Source organism: Pan paniscus, chromosome 10, assembly GCF_029289425.2.
Source record: "Pan paniscus chromosome 10, NHGRI_mPanPan1-v2.0_pri, whole genome shotgun sequence".
NCBI lineage: Eukaryota > Metazoa > Chordata > Mammalia > Primates > Hominidae > Pan > Pan paniscus.
This window is the reverse complement of record NC_073259.2, coordinates 12,254,783-12,265,424: the sequence shown is the minus strand read 5'-3', so window position 1 is coordinate 12,265,424 and position 10,642 is coordinate 12,254,783. Positions and strand designations below refer to the sequence as shown.

The 10,642-nt window shown below is 56.3% G+C and overlaps 1 protein-coding gene across 4 annotated transcripts; it reads left to right on the top strand.

Moving 5' to 3' along the window:
* Window positions 1-1,495: 1,495 nt before the first annotated feature.
* Window positions 1,496-10,150, top strand: PIANP (PILR alpha associated neural protein). 4 transcript variants are annotated; one of them, XM_034935237.3, is made up of 6 exons: window positions 1,496-1,730; window positions 4,237-4,296; window positions 4,549-5,054; window positions 5,819-5,900; window positions 6,698-6,919; window positions 7,292-8,558. In XM_034935237.3, exons 2-6 carry the CDS (start codon window positions 4,280-4,282, stop codon window positions 7,311-7,313), a joined length of 849 nt encoding a protein of 282 aa, XP_034791128.1. In that variant the 5' UTR covers window positions 1,496-1,730; window positions 4,237-4,279; the 3' UTR covers window positions 7,314-8,558. The 4 variants fall into 4 exon arrangements, with proteins under 4 accessions (XP_034791128.1, XP_063449033.1, XP_034791131.1 ...); XM_063592963.1 differs by lacking the exon at window positions 7,292-8,558 and adding an exon at window positions 9,902-10,150 and having other exon boundaries at window positions 1,507-2,209; XM_034935240.3 differs by having other exon boundaries at window positions 1,509-1,730; window positions 4,242-4,296.
* Window positions 10,151-10,642: the final 492 nt, after the last annotated feature.

The window sequence follows — 10,642 nt, the reverse complement described above, 5'->3', positions numbered from 1 at the left end:
GGATGAGACATGATGGCTTAGACCAAGACTATAGCAATAAAGATAGAAGGAGATGAATTCGGGATATATTTTGGACGCAGAGCCCACAGGACTTGTTGGTGAATTAGATACAGGGAGAGAATCAGTGAAAAAAAGGGGAAGAGAGGGATGTTTCCTAGATTTTTAGCCTGAACAACTAGTAGTTGTCAAGCCTCAGGATGGGGATCACTGGGAGAAAAATGGATTGGGGGTGGGGGGATTCAAGACATCTATTTTAGTCGAGTTAGCTTTGCATGGCTATTAGACATCCAAGTGGAGATGTCAAGTAGGCTGTCGGATAAATGAGTCTGGCGCTCTGGATATAAATTTAGGACTCACTGACATTTACATAGTATTTAAGCCCTGGGACCGGATGAGATCACTGGACAGAGAATGTGGAAAGAGAGAATGGCCAAGGACTAAGCCCTAGGAGGCTCCAACATTTAGAGGTCACCTGAGGAAGACTAAGAACAGTCAGTGAGGTTGGAGGGAAATGAGGAGAGTGTGGTGTCCTGGAAGTGCCCTGAGGAAAAACAGCGTAGTGTGGTAGAGAGGGATGGGGTCCAGGTGGTGGGAGAAGGGGCAGGAGAGGCTACTTTTGATAGAGACATTAGGGAAGGCCTCCCAGAAGGCGTTGGATCTAAGTGAGACTGGAATGAAAACAGTAAGTCATTGTGAAAAGCCAGGGAAATGTATTACTGAGGGAACAGCAAGTGCAAAGGCCCTGAGGCAGGTTAAACCTGTCTCCAACCAGGAAATCCACCAGGTCCCATGTGGCTGAAGCATAGAAATCTTTAGGAAAGGCAATCAGAGAGCCACCTAGGAGCCAGGTTATATAGGGTCTTGTAAGTTACAGCACGGAGTCTAGGTATTCCAGTGCTGGAAAAGCCCAGGAATTTCGACGTGATCCACTTAATGCATGGTAGCAGGGCCAGAGTGAAATAGGGGATCAAGCTGTGGGGATAATCCAAAGATGGTGCAAGGTCCTTCCTCCCCAGTCCTTTCCTCCACCCCTTGCCCCCAGCCTTGACCTCAGGCACTTTCCACAGCGGGCAAAACAAAGTTGGGGGACAGGCAGTGGTGACTCACGCCTGTAATCCCAGCACTCTGGGAAGCTGAGCGGGAAGGATCGCTTGAGCCCAGGCGTTCGAGACCAGGCTGGGCAACACAGCGAGACCTCATCTCTACAAAACACAATACAAAAGAACAAAGTTGGGAATGCAGAGCATTGAGTGACTCAGAATCTCAGAAACTGACTGAGGCGACCATGGGTGTCCCTGGAGTTGGGGTGAAGGAGGTGGGGAGACTGCCATCAGAACCCAGGGAAGCGAACGGTCGCTGGACCCCGCCAGCCTCTTCAGCCCTCCACCTGGGACATAGCCTGGCTTGACTCCTGCAGCGCGGCAGCAGGAGGGTTAAACCGTGCGTGGCCTCCGGCGCGGGGGGGAGGCGGAGACGGAGCGGTCCCAGCCGCCGCGCCGAGCCCAGCCGAGCCCAGCCGAGCCCAGCCGAGCCGAGCCGAGCCAAGCCGAGGCGAGCATCTCCCACCGCCGCCGCCCCGCGCCCCAGGCGCCCGCCCCCCACCCGCTCCAGCGCCCTGCCGCGGGCCAAACCTCCCCACCATGCCCCGCACCCCGCCCGCTCCTGCGACCCCCCAGCCCCGCTCAGTCCCGAGCGCCCGCAGTCGTCGCGCCGCCGCGCCAAGCATGCAGGTGAGTGAGAGGGACCCCCACGCCCCCACCCGCGGGGAGCCCGGCCCTGCCCTTCCCGGCTCCGCGCCCTTCGCCCCCTGCCCCTCCCGACGCGGTCCCTCGCCCGGGACAAGGCCTCCAGCCTCCCAGCGCCCCTTCCCCGAAGGGCTCTCCATCCCTCCGCGGTCCTGGCTCGCTCCCGCCCTCCCTGGCGCAGCCGTCCCCGTCCCCGCGGCTGCCTCCATCCCGCCTCGGCTCGGCGGGCGGCTCCGCGCAGTCTCCTGCTTCGGGTCCCCAGTCCGCTCTCGGCGCTCCCTGCCTCGGAGTCCCTTCGCCGACCTCCTTTTCCTCGTCTCCCCCCACTCTCGCCGCTCTCCAGCCCTGTGCGGGGAGTGCGGGCCTGCGGGATGGGTGGGATGGGGGCCACGCTGGGGCTGGGGCCCGGCTCCCGCACCCCGAGGCTCCTGCCCCACCCCCAGCTCGTCTCCTGCGCACAACAGGTCGGTGAGAAGCTGGGAGAGGGGTGGGGGTGGCGCGCCAGCCCGGGGACTGCGGGCTTCCTGGAGGGGGCGGCTGAAGCTGTGCGAGGCCCAGGGACTGGGTTGGCGCTGGCTGGGGGTGGGGATGCACAGGCGGAGGGGCGATAGTCCTAGAGTCAGCTGGCCACAGATGCGCCCTGGGAGCCCTTCTCCGCTTCACTGGTTCGCTCTACACGCCTCGCTCCCTCCCTCTAGCTTTCTTCCTTTCCCCTCTCTCTCCCTTCTTCCCACCATGCCCCCATCCCTATGTCTTTCGGTATCTCCACATCCCTTTACATTTGGGGGAGCAATTCCGAACTCCTCCATCTTTGCTGCTCCCGCCTCTGCTTCCCCGCCCGTTCCTCGTGTCATTTTTCCTTAAGCATTTATGTTCTCTCCTTCCCCACTTCCTTTCTCCCCATCCTGGGCTTTCCCCCCTTTTCCCCCATCCCCTTACTCTCCACTCCTCTGGCTGTCCTGCCTGGACCGCTCTCTCCTTCTCCTCCTGCCCCTTCTTCCCCTGCACCTGTGACCCCTTCATCCTCTCCGTTTCCCCTCCCTGACCTTTTCTCTCATCCTTTCCTCCCTTCAGCATCCTCCACAGTTCGGGTCTTCTGTACCCACTCTCCTCCTCTCTTCCCAGTTCTCTCTTTTTCAGGACTGCCTGCTCTCTCTCACCCTGCACTCCAGGCCAGCTTCCTCTTCACATTTCTCCTCTCTCACTCTTAACTAGCCTTCCATCTCCCAGCCCTTCACCCCTTCCCATCTCTCCCACTGCCTACTTCCCCACTCCCTTCCCGTGACTTTCCCATCTTGTTCCCTTGTTGTTCTCTGGGAAGATTCAATGGGCAGATTTATTTATTTTATTTTTTGAGTCGGAGTCTCGCTCTTGTTGCCCAGACTGGAGTGCAATGGTGTGATCTCAGCTCACTGCAACCTCCGCCTCCCAGGTTCAAGGGATTCTTCTGCCTCAGCCCTCTGAATAGCTGGGATTGCAGGCACCCACCACTACCCCCGGCTAATTTTTGTATTTTTAGTAGACACGGGGTTTCACTATGTTGGCCAAGCTGGTCTCGAACTCCTGATCTCAGGTGATCCACCCGCCTTGGCTTCCCAAAGTGCTAGGATTACAGGCGTGAGCCACTGCGTCTGGCCCATTGGGCAGATTTAGACCCAGAATCCACAGGAAACCAGGTATCCTATCTTCACTCCCTCTGGGGAGCCTGCCCCTCCTGGATCCACCACCCTCAGCTCTGAGAACACACCCTTTCTCTTTCAAAACCAACCATCCCGATTTTCCCAGGATTCTTTACCCAGGAGAGCCACATTTGAGGGGGTGGTTTCTTCCTGACTCCACCTCCCTTCAGAGGGCACCTATGCACTTGGATGATTAAACATTAAGAGCAAAAATTATATTCTGTAGTTTTTCTCCCACTCACCTCTTTCTGTCTCTTTCTTTCCATCCCTCCAGCTCTTCATTCCTTTCTCCTGAAGATGCAGACTCCTGGGGCTAATCATAAGACAAATGCCTGGCACTGCCAGAGGGGTGGGAGGGCTGGGAGGGCTGGAAGGGCCCCCCTGCACGTACACACACTCACTGGCTTGCTCAGATTGACTTCCCCATCCCTCCCCCTACCCTCAGACTCCCTCCCTAGCGGTAGGTGCTCAAGGAATCACAAGGTTCTTGGCTCTAAATTAAGATCCAAGAAAAGCCTGGAGCTGTGGGCAGAGGAAGTGAGAAGAAGGGAAATCAGAGAAGCCAGAGTAGACCCTGGGGTGGAGAGGTAACAGGGACCTGAGAAGTTGTAGATGGGGCTGGGGTCTGGTCAGGCAACCACGCTGGAGTTTTTCCCCCAAAAGGATGCTAAGAAGCAGTGAATCCTGGGTGCAGCCGCATAGCTGGCAGCTGGGCGGCCTGGGAGGGCAGATGCGGGTAGAATTGGTGGATGAATTAGCTGGGGAAGTACACAGGGCAGGGCTGGGGTGTGACGGCCCCCTTTTTCTCCCAGTAAAGGCTGAAAATCTGGGTCACAGCTGAGGAAGACCTCAGACATGGAGTCCAGGATGTGGTAAGTTTGGCCCAGCAGAGGGAGCCTGGAGACCACATTCCTTGGGGTCATGACTCCTTCCTTCCTAGACCCATCCAGAGCCTTCCCATCCTGAGGGCCATCCTCCTTTGGAAGATGGGAAATGAGGCGAGTCTTCCCAAGGCCCACCTGCTTTCACAGGGAAACCTGGAGGTTTCTGGTGTGAACCTGTCCCTCCCTCACATAGGCCCACAGTAGGCCTGTGTCTCAGCCACGCTCTCTCCCTTCTTGCAGGCCTGCGCTGCTGCTGTCCCACCTCCTCCCTCTCTGGCCACTGCTGTTGCTGCCCCTCCCACCGCCTGCTCAGGGCTCTTCATCCTCCCCTCGAACCCCACCAGCCCCAGCCCGCCCCCCGTGTGCCAGGGGAGGCCCCTCGGCCCCACGTCATGTGTGCGTGTGGGAGCGAGCACCTCCACCAAGCCGATCTCCTCGGGTCCCAAGATCACGTCGGCAAGTCCTGCCTGGCACTGCACCCCCAGCCACCCCATCAGGCTTTGAGGAGGGGCCGCCCTCATCCCAGTACCCCTGGGCTATCGTGTGGGGTCCCACCGTGTCTCGAGAGGATGGAGGGGACCCCAACTCTGCCAATCCCGGATTTCTGGACTATGGTTTTGCAGCCCCTCATGGGCTCGCAACCCCACACCCCAACTCAGACTCCATGCGAGGTGATGGAGATGGGCTTATCCTTGGAGAGGCACCTGCCACCCTGCGGCCATTCCTGTTCGGGGGCCGTGGGGAAGGTGAGTGGGAAAGGCTGGGGAGGGATATGACGGATGGGGAGGCTGGGTGAAGACACCAAGGGGCAGAAATAGAGGCCTTGTCTGTTAGCTCCTTCAACAAATGTGTCAGGCACTATACTGGCACAGGATGCAGAGATAAAGACACCCTCTCGGAGTTCAGGTCCACTGGAGCAGACAGACATGAAAGGACTTGGAGAGGAGTCATCGTAATAAATGCTTTAATAGAGGCATGTGCAGCATGATTTACAAAAAAAGAGAAGTGAGAGTCTCCTCCTGCTTGGGGATCAGGACACCTTCAGAGAACTGACATTTGAGCTGGCCCTTGAAAAGAGAGTGGGAGTATTCTGGGCAGAGAATGCCATGAATGAAGGGCACTACCCGGGGGATGTCTTGGCTCAGGGAGTGCTGATGGAGGAACAGGGCCTGTGGGTTTGGGAGTTGGGCCACGGCAGAGACTAGGACATCTCCACCCCTTAGTTTCCAGGCATAGTGATAGGTTCTCTCTGATCATGGGGCCTCATCCTCATCACATATACACATAAGATTTGGTGAAATACATTTGGGAAAGTGGAGGAAAAGAGCTGAAAACTCAGGGGAATGCTGGTGATAATAAAGAGTGAGGCTCCAGAGGGGCAGACAGAGCCGGCAGTGTGGATCCACACAGCAATGCCACTCCAGCCAACAGAGCCCACAGCCCAGCCCCCAGCCCCTCTTGGCTCCTACCACCTCGGGGCTCCCTAAAACTTTCTTCCCACCCCAATCAGGTGTGGACCCCCAGCTCTATGTCACAATTACCATCTCCATCATCATTGTTCTCGTGGCCACTGGCATCATCTTCAAGTTCTGGTAAGCTGGGAGGAGGAAGGTGCTGGTGGATGGGGACGGAATGTTTGGCAGTCGAGGCTCTAACCACGAGGGGCAGTGGCAGCAATTTTGCTGGGGGGTGGGTGGGAAATGCTGGATGAAGGCAAGACCTTGGGAAAAGATAATTAAGGATTTGGCTGGGGGAAGACGGTGAGAAATCAGGGCAGATTCTGTCTCCCAGGGAAATACAAGGATAAGGGAGGGCAGGGGAATTATTCCTGTGCATTGGGGGCTTTGGTGGGCCTCCCCTGCCCCTACTTCCTCCAAGACAGAGAAAGCTGACCCAGTCTGCAGAGCCCTTCTTAGGGTTGCCTGGGGGGAGCAAGAAAACCTGGAGCTTTCTTTGCACACATTTAATAATGGATCACTCAGTCCTTCACACTTTACTGAGAGAATCATTAGACTCAGGTGTCCAAGTCATCAGCTTGCTTTGAACTAGAACTAAACCTGCCAGTTGTCTGCTGAAGACAGAAATGACTCTTCTGGGCATGTAGGGGAGAGGACATTGTGGTGGTGGGGAGGGGATATTAATTTTGTCGATCTGGATCAGGTTTGGAGGGTAAGGAGGTTTAGATTACCAAGCTCCCCTAGAGGGCAGGGGAAGTGGCTTTATGGGCACAGAGTCCCAGGGGATTTAGTAGAGAGAACTGTTAAAGGCCAGTTTCTCTGCTGTAAGATGTTGGGAGTGACTGGGCAAGGCTGGGGGTGACCACTGGTGCAGGCCCAGGATGGGGGCTACTTGAGCGTGCAAGAGAACCTCTTTCCCTCTGGTACCCCAGCTGGGACCGCAGCCAGAAGCGACGCAGACCCTCAGGGCAGCAAGGTGCCCTGAGGCAGGAGGAGAGCCAGCAGCCACTGACAGACCTGTCCCCGGCCGGAGTCACTGTGCTGGGGGCCTTCGGGGACTCGCCTACCCCCACCCCTGACCATGAGGAGCCCCGAGGGGGACCCCGGCCTGGGATGCCCCACCCCAAGGGGGCTCCAGCCTTCCAGTTGAACCGGTGAGGGCAGGGGCAATGGGATGGGAGGGCAAAGAGGGAAGGCAACTTAGGTCTTCAGAGCTGGGGTGGGGGTGCCCTCTGGATGGGTAGTGAGGAGGCAGGCGTGGCCTCCCACAGCCCCTGGCCCTCCCAAGGGGGCTGGACCAGCTCCTCTCTGGGAGGCACCCTTCCTTCTCCCAGTCTCTCAGGATCTGTGTCCTATTCTCTGCTGCCCATAACTCCAACTCTGCCCTCTTTGGTTTTTTCTCATGCCACCTTGTCTAAGACAACTCTGCCCTCTTAACCTTGATTCCCCCTCTTTGTCTTGAACTTCCCCTTCTATTCTGGCCTACCCCTTGGTTCCTGACTGTGCCCTTTCCCTCTTCCTCTCAGGATTCCCCTGGTGAATCTGTGATGCCCCCAATGTTGGGGTGCAGCCAAGCAGGAGGCCAAGGGGCCGGCACAGCCCCCATCCCACTGAGGGTGGGGCAGCTGTGGGGAGCTGGGGCCACAGGGGCTCCTGGCTCCTGCCCTTGCACACCACCCCGGAACACTCCCCAGCCCCACGGGCAATCCTATCTGCTCGCCCTCCTGCAGGTGGGGGCCTCACATATCTGTGACTTTGGGTCCCTGTCCCCACCCTTGTGCACTCACATGAAAGCCTTGCACACTCACCTCCACCTTCACAGGCCATTTGCACACGCTCCTGCACCCTCTCCCCGTCCATACCGCTCCGCTCAGCTGACTCTCATGTTCTCTCGTCTCACATTTGCACTCTCTCCTTCCCACATTCCGTGCTCAGCTCACTCAGTGGTCAGCGTTTCCTGCACACTTTACCTCTCATGTGCGTTTCCCGGCCTGATGTTGTGGTGGTGTGCGGCGTGCTCACTCTCTCCCTCATGAACACCCACCCACCTCGTTTCCGCAGCCCCTGCGTGCTGCTCCAGAGGTGGGTGGGAGGTGAGCTGGGGGCTCCTTGGGCCCTCGTCGGTCACGGTCTCGTCCCATTCCACACCATTTGTTTCTCTGTCTCCCCATCCTACTCCAAGGATGCCGGCATCACCCTGAGGGCTCCCCCTTGGGAATGGGGTAGTGAGGCCCCAGACTTCACCCCCAGCCCACTGCTAAAATCTGTTTTCTGACAGATGGGTTTTGGGGAGTCGCCTGCTGCACTACATGAGAAAGGGACTCCCATTTGCCCTTCCCTTTCTCCTACAGTCCCTTTTGTCTTGTCTGTCCTGGCTGTGTGTGTGTGTGCCATTCTCTGGACTTCAGAGCCCCCTGAGCCAGTCCTCCCTTCCCAGCCTCCCTTTGGGCCTCCCTAACTCCACCTAGGCTGCCAGGGACCGGAGTCAGCTGGTTCAAGGCCATCGGGAGCTCTGCCTCCAAGTCTACCCTTCCCTTCCCGGACTCCCTCCTGTCCCCTCCTTTCCTCCCTCCTTCCTTCCACTCTCCTTCCTTTTGCTTCCCTGCCCTTTCCCCCTCCTCAGGTTCTTCCCTCCTTCTCACTGGTTTTTCCACCTTCCTCCTTCCCTTCTTCCCTGGCTCCTAGGCTGTGATATATATTTTTGTATTATCTCTTTCTTCTTCTTGTGGTGATCATCTTGAATTACTGTGGGATGTAAGTTTCAAAATTTTCAAATAAAGCCTTTGCAAGATACTCGAGTCCCCTCGTTCTGCCTTCTGACCCCCGTAGAGAGGAGGAGAGGGGTGGGCAGCTAGGAGGAGGCACAGGATGAGGTGGGGACCCCCTCTAGACCTAAGTCACCTGCCCTCCTCTGACCTGGAGCTGGGGGCCAACTGGGGCTTTAACTTGGGACAAAATGGAAGGGAGCCATCCTGACAAGGAGCAGTGGTACAAGAGAGAAACTAGAATAGAAATCGTGGCTCACTTATTCCTTTCCAGGGAGGGTCAAGAGAGACCAAAAAAAGGGAGACAGAAGAAAAGGGAAATTACATGGAAGGATAGGAGGTGGATCAAGGCGGAAGAGAGACCTGATAAGACAGACGGAGGGAGAAGGGGGAAAGGAGAAGAGAAAAATGGAGCAATGGAGAAAAGATGAGAGGGAGCCAGCCATCCAAAAGAAGCTGCCCTGCTTGGTTTATTTTCAGCTTTGCTCCCTAACCTGCCCCCACCCACAGCTGCCCCCCAAAAGCTGTGCAGAATCAGAAGCCCTGTAGTTAACTCATTAGCTTTCCCTACTCTGCCCTCTCAGAGAGAGGCACTGCAGGGGTGTGGGGGTGGGATCAAGGGGTGTGTTTGGGGAGGGAATGCAGGCTGCCCAGCTGGGATCAGTCACCTCTCAGTCCCCAATTCTAGGTTTGGCTCTTGTAACAGCCCTGTGAAAACCCACACATCAGCCTCTCAGCTGTTGCTAGGCTCTATTGCTATGGTAACCACCCAGGTCCCATCTATCCCCCCTCCCCCAGTCTGTGCCCCACTTGCTCCCTGGAAATGCGGTGGCCCCAGGGAGGATAGGGATGATGTAGTGTACAAAAGGGTGGCCTGGGCTGCCCTGGACTGGATATGCCCCCATGCATTTATCTTTCAAGCTAGGTTAGGAATGTCTGTGTGTTGGTAGGTGTGTGCTTTAGGTGTTGGGAGCTTTACTGTGAGCTGAGGGAAGTGTGGCTGAGCCTGTGCAGCACATAATGGTGAGTGCCAGGAAGAGGCAGCGTATTTCTCAGGACTAGAGCAGTGTGTGCATTCAGGGCGTCACACTCCCTAAGAAAAGGACTGCTACAGGGGAAAGAAGCAGAGCTGGGCCAAGGATTGATGAACCAACTCAAAGCAGAGGTGCCAGGCAAACAAGCTTCTGAGGAGTCAACTCATTGGGGGCATGAAGATATCCCAGCAGGTGGCTGATGGGAGAGCGGGCTGGATAAAACCTGAGGGTACAGGATGAGGCATGGATGGTATACACTGTGGGCCGTGAGGGAGGGATCCAGATCCAAGGAGGGTGGGATAGGAAGCTTCATTAACCTTTCCTTCTTTCCCCACAGGAATCTAGTCCTTGTCAGGTGAGGGTGGGGAGAAAAGAGAAGCATTGGCACAGAAGGGGAAGGAGCTCAAGTGCCGGAGAGCACACTGGGCTCTCACCTTCAGCAAGGATCTCTCTTCAAAGGGACAGTGTGACCCGTGGCTCATCCATATGCAGAAGGCACACATGAAGGCCCCTAATGAAGAGGGAATTAATTACTGCCTGATTAGACCGCTGTTTCTCTAAATTTAAATAAATTAAAATACACCAGCAAGATATTGGAAATCCTCACCTGTTCCCTCTCCCTAAATGTCCTCCTTTCCCCATGGAAAGTCAGATGGCAGGAAAGACAGAGGAGGAAGGAGACTGTTCCAGACTCTGAACTGTACTAAAAAAATTCTCCCAAATGATATTGCACTGTCATGTTAGCCATAAAGAGTCATAAGGCCCTGGGGAGCAAACCCTAACTTTTCTCTCCTGTAGTTGAAACAGAGACTGTGGGGCTTTGAGAGGTCCTCAGAAAGCTGCAGCAGAGTCACTAGCCAAGAAAAAAACAATGGCCATGCTGTCCTTTTGGGAACTGGAAGGTTCTTCGAGGTCACACATCACAGCCACCACTGGAACCAGCGTCTCATCACCATCCTTTCTTTGCCTCCTGAGCTGTGCATCAAATGACTCAGCCAGGCTTCTCTTAGCATTTTTCTGGAATGCTTGCCACTGTGGCTTAGACCAAACCAGGGAATGGGGAAGCCCCCAGGAGGAG

Bases quoted from the DNA above. Each gene is read 5' to 3' on its own strand.
- PIANP (XM_063592963.1), top strand. The intron at 5,055-5,818 runs GTGAGTGGGAAA...CACCCCAATCAG, and splicing joins GTTCGGGGGCCGTGGGGAAG to GTGTGGACCCCCAGCTCTAT. The intron at 6,920-9,901 runs GTGAGGGCAGGG...CTTTCCCCACAG, and splicing joins CCAGCCTTCCAGTTGAACCG to GAATCTAGTCCTTGTCAGGT.